We start from the raw sequence: 18,642 nt of genomic DNA, 5'->3' as shown, positions 1-18,642 counted from the left end.
GATAGTGTATTTTGGAGACACAGTGAGTCAGGGCATTTTGAGGTGAGGCTGTGTAAGCCCTCTTACACAGGATTGACTTCTAACTAGGAAGCGAAGCCTGGGCTTTTTTTGTCTGTCTTGCCTCCAGAGGTCTCATCAATCTGGGAGCTTCCTGCATGGCTTTGCACTGATCCTGGGCTTTCACAGACTGCTCCTCCGGTTTGTTTGCTCTCGGTTTCCCGCCCCCACTGTGGCTGTACTAGTCCCAGTTGACCCTTAAGGTCAAGAGCTGGCAAGAGCTAGCTAAAGCCAGGTCTTCCATCCAGAAAAGATTCCTGAAGATGTGTCTGAGAACTCAGCCAACCAAAATCTGGCCTTGAGTCACATGCCTGTTCTTAAATAAGCCAGCAGAGGTGCTGGGTAGTGCCCCCAAAGCATCCAGTGTTGACCTTTCTCAGGTTACAGGAAACAGGCGCTGTAAGAGACTCAGCAGAGCAGCTCTTTATCCTCCTGGCAAAGCAGGGTGGCATGGTGCCAGCCTAACCTGGGTTTTTTCTGCTGTTAGCTTCCATTTTTTCTTTGAGGATTTTTTTTTTTAATTCACACCATGACAAAAAAAAGGAAGGACTAGCAATTTGGTTCCTCCACAGGATCTGCCAGCCGCAAGGAGAAAATGAAATAGAGACAAGTTTTCTTCCTCATGGTGAAGCCAACATTGTTTTGTTTTTAAAGAAATCAGTCCAAATATTTATTTCTGTAGGGGTGAGTAAAGAGTGTAGTTGATTTTTTAAAAGGGTCCTTTTTGTTACTTAAGATAAATGCTTCTGTCTTCAGATGTTTAAATGCTTGAGCTATTGAAGTTAAGTAATACGGGTTTTCCCACTTTCGGTGGGGCTCCTGGTGAAACGGGACTGAGGAGTGGCAGTTGGCTAACTCAGGAGGTTTGAAGGCTGTCAGCATACGCTGGATTGCTTTGGCAAACAACAAATATCTACTAGGTTCAAACAAAGCACACAGTTTTTGGGAGCGGATGCCTGCAGAAGTGTTTGTGGATCTAAAGCATTTTGACATTTGGAAACTGGAGCTTTTAGAAAGTGCTCTGTTGATACCTTATACGTCCTCTGGAGCCTCAGAACAAGGACACGCAAGGAAAAGAATGTAGGCGTTTGCTTTGCCTTCCCTGGAAGGGATTGCGTTACAGAGAAACAAAGAAGAAAGAAATGGGACTAGCTTTCTAATTTCTCATTACCAATTGCCTGCAGATAATGCTGCACCTTTTATCAGTCCCTTCTCCCTACATCACTGTCTCACTCCCAGGGGAAAAAGACAACCTCCTTTTCCTGTGGCTGCACGGGCTCCTTGCTGGCCAGCTTTGCAGAGGCTGCAGCTGCGGCACCCTATCCCCCCACCCTGGAAAGCAAGTGTCAGTCAGCCCTCTGAGTGCTCTTGCTTCAGACCTTCCTGCTCGGCCACTGCCAACATCCTTTCCGAAGCTAGCACAGAGCACGCATTTCAGGAAGGCAGAGGCCAATTTGGAAAAGCCAAGTGGTTAGGGATTTTCTGCATCCATCAGAAAGAAATCAGCCCAAGTCTTTGAGAATCTGCTCAGCTATTTCTCCGAATCCCCTCTCTCTTAACTCTTCTCTCATCGCTGTGGGTGCCTACAAGCAGCGAACAGAGTAAGCACATTTTTTGTAAGATGTGGTGATCAGCCCAGGAGTAGGAGCTGGGGGGGGGGGATATGGGTTTCTTTAAAGGCTTGCAGAGCACACGGACAGATTCTTAAACTGAGTCTTTTGTTCTCTTCTGTGAATCTACGTAGGCCTTCTCCCCAGCTCTTAGCCAGTGAACTCAGCCTCTGGCATGTATGATAATATAGACCGAAATTTGTTGGTTTTGTTTTTTTGTTTGTTTGTTTTGATGGAACCTAGACATTTTGGTCGACCGGTAGTCAGTGTGGTTTATTTGACTCCGCTATCCATCCATTGTAAATACCAGACAAAAGTCATGAGGTTGGGACTATGACTCAGCAGTGAAAACACTGATTGGACAAATGTGAGAACCAAAGTTCGGATCCCTGGAAACCATAAATATGCTGAGTGAGCACAGTGGCCTGCCTGTCACTGCCAACTTTGGAAGGCATAAACAGGAGATTGCAGAGCAAGCTGATTATCAAAACTAGCTATCTGGGGGAGCTTGGAGTTTGATTGAGAGAGACTTCCCAGTGAATGAATAAGGTGGAAAGGGATGGAGAATGATTGACTTGGGACATCAGTCTCAGGCGTCCAAGTGCGTGCACACACAGACGCACGCACACACAGGGGTAGCGAGATAAGAGACAGAAAGAAAATGGGAAATAAAGCGATGTCATCTTGTCATCCAATCAGAATGATGGCATTGCAAAATGATGGTCTGGGAGTAGGTGTAGGCCTCCGTCCTGGAGTCAGATGCCTGTAGTCTTTCTGTATGCTTTCATGCCTACATAGGTTGTATGGTCAGCACTGTGCCCTTGTGGTGAGTCCAGAAGATACTATTTTTGAGTTCACTGTGGCCGGACTCACTTTGTTCTGCAGCAGAGTCTCAGAAACGATGCTTCTTTGCCCATTGTCACCATCAGACCGGCTCCTCCTATGGCTTCAAACATGGCGTTACCTATCGTTTTCTACAGTGTAACTTTTTATATATTTGAATTTTATGTGTGTGGGTCTTTTGCCTACACATATGTCCATGGGCTACATGAACATGGTTCCTGGTACCTGAGGAAGTCTGCAGACAGCACTGAATCTTCTGAAACCAGAGTTAGAGACTAGAGTGAGCTACAGTGTGGGCAACTTGCAATTAAACCCAAATCTACTGCAAGAACAACACGGGCTGCTAACCACTGAGCCCTCTCTCAGCCCTTTACCATAAGTATGACTTTTGGGGGGATGTTCTCTAATATTCCGTAAATCTGAATGTCTTAATTAGTCTACTTTGGATGTTTGACCTTTTTCTCTCCATATCAGTGAGACAGATTGGAAAGGACAGGCTTATGTGTACTGCCCCTCTTAGGCTGCTGCGTGTCTGTCAGACTAATTAGACCATGTCTTTGGAGTTAAGCGCTTATGCTTTGCGGGCTGATTGCCTTCAAGTGGAGAGTTCCATTGCTGACTCTGTTCCTCAGATACCTTTCTCTACATTGTGCCTTCGTTTTCCCGTCTGTGGAACCAGGAAGGAAGGCAGAATGCCTCGACTTGTGCCTGACAGGAGAGGAAGCAGCTTTCTGTCTTCCTCACTAAACGATCACCATAACCAAAAGACTGCCCTGCCCCATTGACATAAAGCAAGCCATGTGTTTTGTCTAAACTCTATAGTGAACACATTGAAACATATACATAAGAACAGAAAATTAATTTAACAGTGCTTAACCCAGCACTCTGAACTCTCACTAAAGTGTGGGCGAGCTAATAGAAGAGCATGCCATAGCCCCTGATGTCACAGCGGTAGGGCCGTGCCAGTGTGTGTCGGGTATCCAGCAGGGTCCTTTCCAAGACCATGTGAAGTGCAGTACGTGTGTAGACAGAGAAGTTCAAAGTTGCAGGGTGACAATGTCATGATTAGTCCTAAAGGAACTGCTTTCCTTGTTAATTTTCTGAAGGCAGTGTCTTTATGTAGAGGGCCTATCTGTAATTGCCTTCCTGTAAAAGTGTCTGAGCCGCAGGAAGGATGCAGCCTTGCCTTTAGCTAGCAAGTCTCAGAGCATTTTCTTGCAGCCGTGGTTCTGAAGTGCAACCTGAGATGCTTAGGGTCATTGTCGCTGTCCGTTCTGTAATGGGGCAACAAACAGGACCCACCCTGCCGTTCCTGAAAGTTAAAGTCAAAAACCAAAGCCTCTCCAGCACCATAGATGAAACACTCCTAATGCTGTCCCCTGGGTTTAGTCTGAACTGCTTCTATGTACCCATCCCTTAAAGAACCACTTATGCCAGTGTTTAATGGCTCCTAATTCTATTACTTTTTATTTTCACCATTCTCTCCCCTTCAGCCTCAGTGGTCCCCTCTCCACGTCCTGTGGACCAAGAGCCCTGGCGGCACACACAGGGCATGAATAGATTTCAAGTCTCCTTTGATTCAGACTGACAGATTAAAAACTAATTATTCTCTGGAATACTTTTATAATAAAAACTAAGTTGAAATGATTTATATACACTTCCAGCCAACACATTTGCGATTCAAGGTTAAAATTGTTCTTGTAACAGCCCCAGTTAAAACGCAATTACAGCTCCCCGAGCAGGAATAAAAGAAAGAAGTATTTTACACTCTCTTCAAAAGTTAAAAAGTCAATTTAATATTATAGAAATAAAAACTTTCATTTATTTTTACTAAATGATGAAGACTTCATTAGTTTCATTAAAGTTAAGATAAACCCGAGTGTGTTCATCACCTCCTCCTGGAAATGGCTCAGGTGAATAGTGGTGAAGGCTTAGGGATGTGGGGTGCATGGTCCCTCTTGGCCGCCATCTTGTTCATGCCAGCCTGCTGGCCCTGGCCATATGTGGTTTTCCTCTCAGATGATACTGGGTCCTCTGCCTGAACTGGCCTTGGACTTAACTAGCAGGAATTGCTGGGGACAAACTGTCATCACATTGGGTCCTCACTGCTGGCTTCTCATTCACTAAATCATACTGTGGACCCTTTCACTGTGACATGGTGTGGTTGAGAGAAACCGAGTCACTTGGATAAGAGTTTCCAGTCTTCCCCCTTTGGTTCCTTTGAGTCTCAAGAGCCAGTTTCCTAGCTGGAGTCAGTAACAGGATTGCTAACAGTAACAATGGCCCCAGCCTCACGGGGCCTCTCTGACGACAAAGTAACAAAGCCCGTGCTACTTTGAGTATGGTGCTTGCCTATCATAAGTGCTTTGTAAGTCTTAGTTGCTGGTGTCAGTGTTTGCCTTAGCTACTGTTCTGTTTCAGTGAAGAGACACCGTGACCCCGCAACTCATAAAAAGACAACATTGAATTAGAGGTTCCTTACAGTTTCAGAGACTTAGTCCAGATCATGGTGGGGAGCATGGTATCAGGCAGGCAGGCATGGCACCAAAGCATTAGCTAAAGGCTTGCATCTCATCCAGAAGCCTGCGGCAGCGTGAAAGAGATATTAAGACTGGCATGGGCTTTTGAAGCCTCAAGGTCCACCCAAAGTGATGTGACTTCTCTAACATAGCCACACCTCTTAGTCCTTCCAAAGAAGTCTACCACTGGGAATCAAACATTCAAATACGAGCCTATGTGTCCATTCCTGTTCAAACCACCACAACAAAATAATAATATATTATTAATATTATTCTTTTAGGCTAAAAGTGCATTTTAAAACAGTGTGTCCTAGTGTTTGTTGAACTGCCTGGTATAAAGTTTGATAAAATAAGTAATAAAGAGAAGGAGGAAAGGGCAGATATGCCACGGTCTCATTTGTAATCAGAGAGCACAATCACCATTAGCTACAGTCTTCATAAAATAAAACTAATTGTGGTGAGAACAGTATTTCATGGAGACTTTGTCCCAGTCCAAGAATCAGAAAAGTTACTAATTCGTCAACAACCGCGGCCATTCTTACCAAAAGGATGGGCTACCAGCAATTTCCATTCCTTTTAGAGGAATGCCAGCATTTAGCGAATGCTGCCAACCTTCCTAAAGGCGTTTGCTAAGCCCGCTGAGCCTGTCCTCCCACGTGAGCCCCTTTGTGTGACTGTCAAGGAACGCTATGATCCAGTTGACAATATAATATCATTCGGGTCATCAGTTCACTCAAAACCGCCATGTCCTTCCTTCCAAATCTGCCGGGCAAGTTGAGTTAATGACAAGGCAGCCATCTTGAGCTTTTAAACTGTAGCGTGTCATTAAGCTGTAAGAGCAATTTAAAGGAAGGCACTTTTCTGTTTAATTCACAGCCTGCCTCTTTTTACAGTTATGTGACTGATTCTTTCCCGAGGCTTCAGAAGTCAACTTTTCGGGAGTGAATGCTAGCCGAGAAGGAAGTACATAGTCTAGAGAACAAACCAGGTTCTTCTCTTTGGCTCTAATCCCCCTCGGGAAAGACCGTCTCTTTCAGAAGACTTCCTGTCTGGCTTGGGTGTGGTAGCCCAGTCCACGTTAATAACACAACAAAAACCACACAAGCAAATTCCCACCCTGAACACAAAGAGATCCCTCCCCTTTATTCAACTCACATGGCTATGGCTTTTATTTAAACCTTTTATTTTGCCTTTCCTGGACCTGGAGGGCAGCTGGCCAGCATCTTCTACAAGGGCCTTTAATCACACTGCGCCTCCCTCACCTTTTCTCCAGGCTGGACAATTCTTCCTGTGGTCTTTCCCTTTGCCTCGCAGGATTTAAGTCTTCAACTTTTAATCATCTTGATTGGCCTTTACCTGGCCCTTCTCCAGCAGGTCCTTGTTATCCTTGTTAGTTCATTTCATAAAATTTTAGGAAGTCTCATTTCCTCCAAGAAAATCAGAAACCTGTGCATTCTCTCCCTCCCTCCCTCCCTCCCTCTCTCTCTCTCTCGTCATTTCGATCATCCTGTCAAGCTAGCAGCATCACTGGGCTGGGGAACTTTTAGCCCCTTTGTTTCCCTCTCATTGGCATCAACGGCACGTGTCTTCCCACCATCCACAGTCTAGGTGAAGGATTTCAGTTCTAAAAGTCTCCCTAGAACTGCATCTCTTTCTCACGCAAAGGAAGGAAGCCTCAAGTTTTCGGCAGTTGGTCATTTTCTGGGTCATTCTCTGAACTGAGTGTTAGGTCCAGACTTGAAGACGACTCCCCAACTGAGAAACCGCAAAAATTCAGATAGTATTAATAAATTTCAAAGTTTTTACATACTAGTCTTGATGGCCAGCTACCTAGCTCCCCAAAGCCTGCCACAGCTTCCAGCCCTCTGCTTTTCTGCCCTTTCTTCGGTGGCAAGAATATCTTTGTGTCTGATGAGAGCCATTGTGACAGCCAGTCAGTGCTCCATCTTTACACACAGAAGAATGACCTTTCTTAATGATGCAGTGCCGAGGGCTACAAGGAATCCATCTCTTTGGTCAGGATATGGTTGTGGGGTACTGAATTTTTTTTTTCTTTCTTGAAAAGTTTCATCAGTGTTCTTGTGGAAGATGTTTCTTCATGGCGATCATGACAGCAGCTGATCCTCTTTAAGCACCTATGTTGTTCCGGATGACCCACGTAGATTCCATCTTTTTGGGACCCTACATTGATAGGCATTTCACTGATAAGGCAGCTTGTGTTTTTAGAGAGCTTGTCTGTGACTAGCCAGCCATCTGGTAAATTTAGAACTGAGAGCAATTGGTCTTACCCACACAGCACTGAGCATCTTCATGACTTGGATGAAGTTAATTTGGAGCACATGCACAGAGGCTTATTTGTGAGAATTAACTGACTGATATATATAGGTTTTACAAGACAGCGTTTCTCTGTAGTTTTGGAGCCTGTCCTGGAACTAGCTCTTATCGATCAGGATGGCCTTGAACTCACAGAGATCCGCCTGCCTCTGCCTCCCAAGTGCTGGTTTTAAAGGTGTGTGCCACCACCGCCCAGCTATAACTGCTGTTTCTTAAAATGTTAGTGTATACTTTGAATGTTATATGTGGAGAAGTGTTTCGACATCAGTCCTGTTGCTCAAACTCTATCAGGTAAACACTATTATGATTACCACTATTTGTGGAAGGAGAGTGGAGGCTCAGAGGGTCAGGGGAAGCCATGCATGCAGGGCCTCTAGTTCATACCTAGGCAGTTTACCTCGAGGACTTGCCGTAACTCTGCAGTCTTCCCCGTAGTACTAAAGGTATTACTGGGACACTTTGCAGAAGGCATGTGCGGCTGAGAGCCCCATCCCACCCTCAGCTGAGAATGTCCCCCATTAGGGGTCAGGACAGAGATGAAGCCACTTGTGATGGTTGCAGAAGGCTACTGGGTAGATCAGCCTTGGCTTGACTACTTGCCACTTCGTGTTCTGATCGCCCCATAGATGCCCTTCGGATCACAGAGCTTTACTGATTGCGTTTTTCTCTTCCTCTCTCTGGTTCTTTGTCCAGCTTGAGGCTTTTTATTCCATCTTCACCACGGAGCAGCAAGACCATGTCAAGTCAGTGGAGTACCTGAGAAACAACTTCCGGCCACAGCAAGACCTGAACGACCGAGTGGTATCCAAGTCTGCTGTCCGAGATGCCTGGAACCATGACCTGTCTGACTTCCTGGACAACCCACTAGGGACAGAAGCCTCCAAAGGTAAATGCTGACTGAGTTCTCTAGCCTGGGGGAGGAAGGCTTCTCATCCTAAATGATTTTAAATTATAAAGGGAATAAAGACATGGATTTGGATCCTCCAACAGAAGAGCCAGGCTTAGTACCGTGCATCTGTAACTAGCTCCGGGAGTGGATGTGGGGTACAAAGACATGGAGAATGCACAGAGCCCATTGACCAGCCAGTGTTTCCAGTCAGTAGGCTTCAGGTTCAGTGAGAGACACTGTCTCAAAAAATAAGGTAGAGAAAACTTGAGGGAGACACCTGATGCTGAGCTCTGCAAACACACACACACACACACACACACACACACACACACACACACACACACGAGTTCAGAGTCAACCAAGAATTGGGACATGGTGTTAAGATCATATGTTTCTCTGCAAAAAGAAATTTGTCTAGACAGTAAATAGAAATGATGTGCGAATCATTTTGGTTAGCTTGTTTAAAATCACCCCTCTCACTAGCAGGAATAGATCAGTCATCCCATCCTCTTGTCTATTTTTATTTCCTACTTCCAAACTAATTAGTAATGTCTAAATGAAACTCTTCTTTAACCAAACTCTTACTTACTTGTGTGTTTTATCATTGTTGGTTTGTTTGTTTTTTGAGGCAGAGTTCCAGGTAGCCCAGGCTGACCTCCACTTTGCTGTGCGGGCAGAGTTGACCTTGAACTCTTGACATTCCTCCTTTTGCCACCTGAGTTTATGCAGTGCTGTGTATGGAACCCAAGCATTTGTGCTGTTGGGTTGAAGCACTCTACCACTGAGGCACAGCCTTAGCCCTGTCCTACCTGCTAGGCATTTCTCTGTTGCATTCCTGCTCACTCCCATGTTACAGGACTGTGACTCGGCTTTGACTGCTTCCCAGAAGCCACCAGCTTCTTAAACCAGTGACAAGTTGAGTTCCAATATCTGCTCAGGATGTGGGCATCACTCGCCGCCATCTTCCTTACATTTCTGCTTTCTCGTATGAAATAAACATGAGTTCCTCCCCCAGAAACCCTTATTATTCCTTTAATCTTATAATTTTTAATAATTTAATAATTAATTATTGTTTTTACAATAATAATATTATTAATAATTGTAAATCACAATTGTGAGTTGCTTCTTCAGAAACGTGGAAAACTAAGTCTAGTCAACGTCCTAATCCTGGAAGGCGTGGGAACAGAAATTTTTGCCTTGGTGTGATGATAGAGCTCTTTCCCAACCACACGCTTCATTCCTTTGGAGTTGTGTGTTTGGGTGGCACAGGAAGAGCTCACGGGCTTTGCCAGCAAGAAGACTGTGCTCTGTATGGCGCCGTGAGTGACGTGGGGAGTTTGTTCCAGGACTGTCTCCACCCCCATGAAAAAAGCTTTTCAGGTCCAGAGGAATAAGATTATAGTCCGTGATAACTGTGCTTGGATAATAATAATGAGCCCGTTTTCCAAGCCCTTGAGCCTGAGAAGGAGCTGAAGGAAGACAGCAGGTAGGGGAGTGTAGGATGCAATGTATGGAAGATCGTTTACCTAATGTCAGGGCAAGGCCCAGAGTTCAGTGCGTAGCACAGCATGTCAGGGGTGGGAGCAGAAATGAGTCGGGATCTGACCTGTCTGTCTGTGGTTTGGTATATAGCCCACTGGTTTAGCCTGGCGTGCTCACGAAAGGCTTGGGATTCAAGTCTAGCCCCTTTCCTGTCAGTAGCAGGACAATTAAGATGCTCACAAGACTATGAGATGCCTCGGGGTTGGGTTGGTATTAAAGAAATCCTCACTTGGGCTAACCTTTTAAACTTAGCTAAAAATAACTGAACTTGAAGGCCTTTCCCCAAGGAACTTGGTGAAAGGAGACTTCTTCTGGGTTGTCTCTCTGTGAGAAGTCTGTGCAGAGGTCGTGCAAGGGATGTGAAATCTGGATCAAGAGGCACACACAGTCTGCTAGCTCGGGAATGCTGAGCACACCACAGTAGCAGAGCTGGAAACTAGACTGAGTGGCTGAGTGAGTGACAGAGGAGCTGTGCAGAGAGACTGTGTGGCATCTGCTGTCTGTGAAAGTTAGAGGGTAGTGGTCTTCCTTCCTTTGAGTGTCAAAGTGGACAAGGCCCTCCACTGAAGGTGGTGGCCCAAGACTAAAAATGTGCGATGTGGTCAGTCAGTTCCTCATTCCCCAAAGCTTTCTGCAGATCTTGTACATTGGCAACTCTTCATATGTGTAATTATGAAAAGGATGTCTGGTATTTCTAGAGGGGTCATAAGGAGAGAAGTCGGGGAGGAGAGAGAGAGAGAGAGAGAGAGAGAGAGAGAGAGAGAGAGAGAGAGAGAGAGAGAGAGAGAGAGAGAGAGAGCTTTGCTATGCTGGTTGGATTTTTAGCACTATAGAAAGGTAAAATCATTGCCTTTCCCATCTGAGTGTTTGATAACTGAACCTGTACAAAACACTGTCGTAGGCATGGGTCTGAGCCCACGGGGCACCTATGGAAGCTTGCAGGTTCTTATATTGTAGAACAAAGCACTGGACCCCATGACACAGGGATAGTGGTGGATATGGGGACTGTTTATTAACGGAGAAAAAGGCACTCCCTGGAGCGGAACTGGGCTCGAGAGAGGGAACAACGCTGAGACCCCAGAGAGTGTCCCCCATTGTCTTGGTGCCTCTTAATGGCATTTTCATAGCACCCATCTGTCTTCCCCATCCCCCAGTGTGACTGTTTTTGCCCAGGGTCTGCTCTTTCCCATGTGACTCCAGTGGGGAGGGGTCTCTAGTGTTCCTTCCAGCTGACTTCTTTCATGTGTTAGTCTTGCTGTCTCTTTATCCACTTCCTCCTCTCCTGCTGCTACTGATGGTAGACACATGAATAGAAGCTGGCTCTAAAAATGAAGTACGTGTATTAGATGACCGCATAACAGAGAGGTGAGAACCTAAGTCCTAGGTCTAGAACCTTCCTCACTGAGAAGAGAGGAGAGAGGACACAGCCTCATCTTCCCTCATCTTCGATACAAGGGGCTCTTCCCTAGCTAGTGAGTTCCTGGGAGGAGATTTGTGACCACCCAGGAAGAGAACAGGAACCTGGGAAAGCCCCTCCCTGTACTTGCCATCCCACAGATGCCTTCAGTGTGAAGTCCAAGGCGGCATATTTTGGCATGGTTGCCCTGACCTCACTGGAGGTCTCCAGTTGTGCACATCTGGAGAAACAGGCATGTAACATGAGCACAGCTGGATGAAATCCCACAAACTATGATGCCGTGAACCAATCTCACACCAGTTTAGAATTAGGATAATAAAAGGGTTATTTATTTAAGGGGAAAACTTACAGATCACCGTCCTAAACAATAGTCTTCGGAGTGCAAACAGTCCTCTGAGTCGAGCCGCCGGAACAGGAGAGGGGGGCACATGGTTCCAGCTGCTTTTTAAACTATAAGAGACCATGCCCAGGTGGGCTGGTATCTTAAAGGCTATTGGCTGAAGGAGCATAATGTGCTTCCATAGCAAAACTAAATACACCTGAGCAGCAAGCATTCAGGTCAAGGAGCTGACCTCCCCACCGTCAAAGAATGATCAGTCCCCTCGCCCTTCGAGATGTGGACTCCCGGGGTAACCACTGCCAGAGAGTGGCATTGCCCTCCTGCGCTGGTAGAGTCACCTGACTAACTCGCTTTAGTGCCTTATTCCACACTGGTATCGAGAGTGTTACATGCAGTAGTGATTTGTTCGTTCTGAGACGATACTCTGTGACTAGTCCAGAATGTACTTGCTGTCCGCATGATTACACGATCTATTTCTAAGTTTCCGTGAGAATGAAAATGACTTGGGCCTGCTTCTTAGTGACCATATAGACACTGTCTGTTGTTTAAATGCCAGGCCTCATCCTCTGCTGTTCAGTTTTGCTAAGACTTTGCCCATTTCTTAGAGTGGCTGTATTCACCTTTTGCTCTTCTGCCCAGTGTGGGAAAGAGTCCCATTTAGTTGATGATTTCACTTTGAGCTGCTAGAGATTAAATCCAGAGCCCCATGCATGCCACAAAAGTGCTCAACTACTGAGTCACACCCCAGCACTCCAATTGTTTTTCCTCCCAACTTTTATAAATAATCTGGGTCAGTTTTACATGTCCATCCCACCGCGGTAAATGGACAGTTTGATCACTGCAGCCAAACTTTAGGGCATTTTCTTCACTGTGGATACTCACTCATACTCAACTTCTTTTTCTGTCTTCAACCCAGGCAACTCTAATCTCTTTTTCTCTTTCCTGTGGTATTAGGATGAGGATTTATTCCTGTTCTGCTGCAGATCTGTTGATCATCTTTTTTATTGCTGAGTTGATCCTCTTTTTATTTTTTTTTTTTTGCTTGATAACATATTCTCTCTGTGTGTGTGCGTGCACACATGTATGTGCTCACTTCTACTTGCTTGTGTGTGTACCACGTCTATGCAGGTTGGCCATATGGCCCAAAAGAGGGAACCAGTTCCCCTAGAACTGGAGTTGGCAGTTGGTGGTCATGAGCCACCATGTGGCTGCTGGGAATTGAACCTGGGCCCTTTGCAAGATCAACCAGTGTCCTTAACCACTGATCTATCTCTCCCGCCCCTCTGTTTGTTTTTAATAACAGCTTCATTGCGATTTAATCAATATGCCATAAGGTTTATTATCGTTAAGTGTCTACTTCGGTGGCTTTAGTGTGACTAAGTGTGACTAGCAAGTTGTATAGCCATCTCTATGTCTGTTTCTAGAACACTTTCATCGTTCTGCAAAACAGCAACATCCCTTTTAGCTACTATTCTTATTGCTCTTCCCATGATTTCCGCACCCACCCTTCCTCTCCCCCTGGCAACCACAGATTTCCTTTCTGACCGTCTAGGTTGGCCAGTTCTGGACATTCCTACCAGTAGGTCACAGAGCATCTCCGGCTTCTCTCACTTCAAGTACGATGTGTGGGAGCAGGAATCGGGAGCGAGCGAGGCGATGTGGTCAGATAATGTAGCCCTGCGTAGCCATGTTACAGTTTGTGTACTAGTGTATTGCTTGCTGAATATTTGGAGCTTCGTGTTGTCGAGGCTACCGTCACATCTGCATTGACGTCTTTGTGTTGGCATCTGCATTTACCTCCTTTAGATAGAGTCAGGCGTAGAGCATCCTGTTGACACCAAATCTCTAGGTGTGAGGTTGGGAGGACCGCCCTTGCATTTCCACAGTGGCAACACCCATTTGCATTCATTGATAGGGTGTGGAGTGAGTGCGGTGTCTTCACATCCTTGCCGACTCTCGCTACTGTGCATCTTCTGCCTTTGGCCACGTTAATGGAGCTAAAGTTTTTCCCGTTGAATTTTGTTTTCAGTTCCTTAATGACTAAAGATAGCTATGTTTTATTTTTACATGTCCATGCCGGGGCACTCTACCCGGCAAGTGCTGTACACATTGGCCTCTCAGGCAGAAGCCACGTACAGATGCTCACAGTCATCGGACAGCTCCAGGAGCTGATGTGGTTGGTCTTAGGGGTACCAGGCAAGATGGAATGCAAAAAAGAGTCTTTTTCCTTTCACTGTTCATCTGTGAAACTTAGGTCCCCTGAGAGTAGAATGGTGTGTTGAGATCTAGCCATGGTTCACGGAGGACAAAGCTCATCTGGCTGGCATTCTCTAGCTGCTCACCGTCAGAAGCCCTAGGTCCTCAAGGAAGAGATGGTGTTTTATGCGTTTGTTGCTGTGTTGTGACAGAAGAAAGAAAAATTAGTTATGTAAGTCAGGAGTCATCCTTCAACTATTTTGGCTGTGTGTCAGGTAGTGAATACTCTTGGCTCTGTGGGCCGTGTGGCTCCTGTTGCCCCATCCAAGTCTGCCATTCAGTCATGAAAGGAACCAAGGCCAATATATACATGAGTGGACATGCATGACCCTACCTTCCAGTGACACTACCTTCCCGTGACACTTTATTGAGCACAAATGAACCAAGGACAGAGTTGTCCTGGGAACATAGTTTTGGCCCGTGCTCTAGGGAACATGTAAAGTAAGATGGAGAAAGTGCCTGTTTTTTAAATATTGAATATCTAAACAGTGGTGTGGTTAAGGATATAGCTTAATGGTAGAGCATGTGCAGAAAATACACAAGACATGGGTATTCCGTTTTCCATTCCCTGGAACTTCCCCACCAATGGCGGTAGTAGTAACTATGAACTGTTTGGTTTTTACGTTCTGCTTCGATATTTATGAAGCTGGTTGTCCGCTACTCACTATTTCAACTTGGGGCCTGGCCATCTTCCCATCAGAGGTATAGAGCCTCCGTTGAATGCATGTAGTTCCTCCTTATTCCTGGTCCCATGGCTGTGATCTTTCATGAGAACAGTGCTGGTTGGGTGCCAAGGCAATGCACCCCTTCTCTACCTCTGTCATTGCCCTGTCTTCATACTGGTTGCAACTGCAGGGAGACAACAGAACGCTGCCCGTTATTGCCCCAGCACAAGAAGTGTGGTCATGCATGGCATCAAAGAAAGGGGGTGGAATGGTCATCCTAATCCTGTACTGTTGCCCAAGAAAGCCGTAATGGATACCATCCAAAGGAAATGTAAACCTGGTGTAGAAGGGTCTTCTTTCTATGTGTTGTTTTCATTGGTTGAATAAAGAGACTGCCTTGGCCTTTTGATATGGCAGAAAATTAGGTAGGCAGAGTAGACAGAACAGGATGCTGGGAAGAAGAGCAGAGTCAGGCAGAGGCCATGATTCTCCAACCCCAGACGTACATAGGTTAGAATCTTCCCTGTAAGCCATAGTGATACACAGATTATTAGACATGGGGCCAAGAAAGGGCGGGGAAGCGCACTCGCCAGGTTCATAGGTAAATTTTTGCCTTAGGACAACACGCCCCATGGACAGAATGTGATTGGCTGAACTCCCCTATCACATAAAGCCTTGGTTCCGGAAAATGGAAACAATGTTTAGGCTCAGTGGGTTGTTCAAGGGCCATCCAGTTTGCTACTCTGCCCTTTGTCAGTAAATAACTTGGACAGACCTTAGGATTTAATGGGCTGTCATCTCGGTTACTCCTCAGCCCACTCCGGGCACATGGAAGAATATCCTGTGATTAAGTGCTGAACGCTGTCTATTGTGAAGAAGTTCGGAATGGCAGTTGAAGAAAAATAACTTTGCCTCCAACAACAGAAAACATATGGTTTTACTAATTTAACAAAACCTGTTCAACCCGCAGTGGATTCGAAGCCACTTGATCTGATAATCTGATCTGATGGCTTAATTAAAGTGGCATGGTATAACGTAATAAAAGCAGAGGCAATAGAGAGGACAGTGGCTCCCCGCATGCCATGAGCATCGCAAACTTGTCCCTCCAATTGCAGGACATGGGTTCTTCTTCTGCTGGGATGTCTTTTTCAGCTTCAACCTCAGTGTCAACATTGCTTCCTGTTTGGCTTAAAAGTGGTTTTAAAAGACATAGCCTTAAGTAACGAGATGATTTTCAACCAGAATACGCCGGGACAGAACATCCCAGTTTCCACCAAAATGAGCAAACAAAGATAGAAACCCATGATTGCTGTAGAGAGAGAGTGACATTGAAATGTTGGTTTTGTGCTATTTTTGGAGAAAATATTAATGTTGTTCTATTTTCAGTTCCATCATCTCTACACACCACATTAATGAGCTACAATTACTTTATCTTATTAAAGGGGAAGTCTGATGGGAGGTTTCATTCCTTTGTAGGTAGCTGCTCCTCCCAGAAACCCTTCTGAAAAGTTACCTTGTTGCTTTCAAAAACTCTCAGGACAGGTACATGCTTCACAGAGGGCTGGTATTTAACTGTCCTCTTCCAAAAACAACTTGGCTTTGCTATTGGTTTTAGCCTGGGAGTGGCTAAGTAGCAAGATACAGGACTGATTGAAAACTCAGAACACCGCTGCATCGAACATTTTTAAATGTCCGACATCTCTCATTGCATGTAATCATATGTTTGTGTAGATTATCTTTTATTTTCTTTTTGCTTGCCGCAATGTTAGTGTTCTACCTACCCACTGTATTGTCTCTTTCCTGTTGCAATAGCACAATACTTGACACTGAGTAATTTGTTTAAAAACAACAACAAGGCTTATTTGGGATCTGCCCAGCTTCTGGTGAGAGACTCAGGAAGTACCTATCTGGGCAGCAAAGTAAGAGGGTATTGCTGAGAAGAGAGGGGACAAAAAAAGTGATCTGCCCCTTAAATCCTCGTTGCCCTTATACCACCACCTGGTTCATTGAGGACCAGGGCTCAACATGGGTTTTGGCAGAGACAAGCCATATTCCAACCACAGCTGACATTGCCTGTTTAACCTGCTGTTTGCAACCAATAGATTTACCTCCATGTATACCTCCAGCTGCCTTTGAAAAGATTACCACGAAGAGTATCTGTGCCCAGGAAGAGCTTGGTGGTGCCAGGTGCTGTGCTGGTCTCTTGGCACTCACATTTGCTGTATTTAATTTTCAGGATGCCTGCAGCCAGGACTTTGCACACATTTGTTGAGTATCCCCTGTGAACATCTAGGCACTAAACGTAAAGGCTGGGAATATGGGTCTGTGGGTAAAGGTTTTTCTTTGCCACCATGAAGACCTGGGTTCCAATCCCCGGCACCTGCCTAAGAACCAGCTGCTGTAGCACCTGTCCATAATCACTGCCCTGGGAAGTAGACACATGAGACCCCTGAAGCTCAGCCTCACCAGACTTGGTGAGCTCCAGGTTCAGTTAGAGACCTTGTTTCCAAATCCCAGGGGATGGAAGAAGCTAACCAGATGTTGGCCTCTGTGTATACACATTCCCCAAGCCACCCACCACCACTGCAGCACACACACACCCACATACACCACACACACACACACACACACACACACACACACACACACACACATAGCAAGGGGCTACAGGCAGGCCTGCTTTTCATCCCACTCGGCTCCTGCACAGCTTGCTTAGCCCCGGAAATAACAACACACAAATTGTATTCATTTAAACACTGTCTGGCCCATTATCTCTAGAGAGTTAGTTACTGGCTAACTCTCACATCTTGATTAACCCATTTCTAATAATCTGTGTAGCACCACAAGGTGGTGGCTTACCAGGAAATATTCAGCATGTCTGACCTGGTGGCTGGCTCCATGACGTCTGCCTCATTGCCCTCTTCCTAGCATTCTGTTCTGTTTACTCCGCCTACCTAATTTTCTGTCCTATCAGAGGGCCAAGGTAGTCTCTTTATTAACCAATGAAAATAACACATAGACAGAAGGCCCATCTACATCACACACACACACACACACACACACACACACACACACACACACACCCTACCCCTACCTGCTTACAGGTAGACAGACACACATGGTCACATTGTATGTTGTGAATTGAAGATGCAATGAGACAAACACAGAGCACAGGCCATCACGCCCACGTGTTTCTGGTTTCACGGGAAATCAGATCATGACCCAAGAGTCGGGGAGGCAGTGGGAAAGAGGTTTCCTGGAGCAGGGCAGAACATCATTCTTTACGTGCTTGCTGTTATCTGTTCTGCCAAGTTATGTTAGGTGTTCCATGTATAGACTACCAAGTCCCTGATTGTGGGATTGGCCACTAGGAGGATGCCTGAAGAGATCTAGAGGGGAAAGTCATTTGCAAAGGCCCTTGGGTATAGGGGGCATCATGGAAGGGTGAACAAAGAGGAAGCAAGATTAGACAGAGCAGGGAAGATGGACCTTTGTCAAGTCAAGAAAGTCAGTAGGGTGTGGTGATAGCAATGTCAGAGCCCTGGTATGGTGTTAGGAACAAGAGTGTGAGCTTCTTGCTTTGGCTTTCACTTGAAGAATGTCTGCAGAGCACTTGAAATAGAGTTCACAAGACTAGCAGAAGGCTCCGTGGAATTTTCTAGGTCAGGTGAAGTTATCAGGAGTTACAAATATCCAGATAGGCATGGGAGTCTCTCACAGGAGCTTGACATGCTCATTTGGATGAAGGCTGAGTCGGGTTAGCATCATAGCAGCTCTTTAAGAGTAGGGAGTCTTAGCCAGGTGTTCGTGGTGCACGCCTTTAATCACAGCACTCAGGAAGCAGAGGTGGGCAGATGTCTGTGAATTTGTGGCCAACCTGGTCTACAACAGCTAGTTCTAGGACAGCTAAAGTTCTTAAACAGGAAAACACTGCCTTGAAAAAACAAAAATAAAATAAAAAAAGAAGTAGGGAATCTTCACAACTAGAATTAGTGCCTTACATATAAGTTCACAGCCAGGAGATGGTCAGACAAAGCAGGGACTCAGGAGATTAAGATCTTTTGTCCAACTGCAGCATTGTAGTAATCAAGATTCTTAGAGAGACAGGAATCAATAGAATGAATAGACAGATGGTGGTTGAATGGGTAGATAGATGAAAGATGAATGGAT

At 45.6% G+C, this 18,642-nt stretch overlaps 1 protein-coding gene across 3 annotated transcripts in view; it reads left to right on the top strand.

Moving 5' to 3' along the window:
* The window catches only part of Ptprg (protein tyrosine phosphatase receptor type G), a 674,545-nt gene that overhangs the window by 544,363 nt on the left and 111,540 nt on the right, over positions 1-18,642 (top strand). For all 3 annotated transcript variants that reach the window (XM_048420806.3, XM_048420808.3, XM_085687941.2), the window contains exon 8: positions 8,057-8,249. In XM_048420806.3, coding sequence (XP_048276763.1) covers positions 8,057-8,249 — 193 coding nt within the window. The remainder of the gene's footprint in view (positions 1-8,056; positions 8,250-18,642) is intronic.

Source organism: Myodes glareolus, chromosome 5 (assembly GCF_982192425.1).
Source record: "Myodes glareolus chromosome 5, mMyoGla1.1, whole genome shotgun sequence".
Taxonomy (NCBI): domain Eukaryota; kingdom Metazoa; phylum Chordata; class Mammalia; order Rodentia; family Cricetidae; genus Myodes; species Myodes glareolus.
This window is presented reverse-complemented; position numbering and strand designations above follow the sequence as displayed.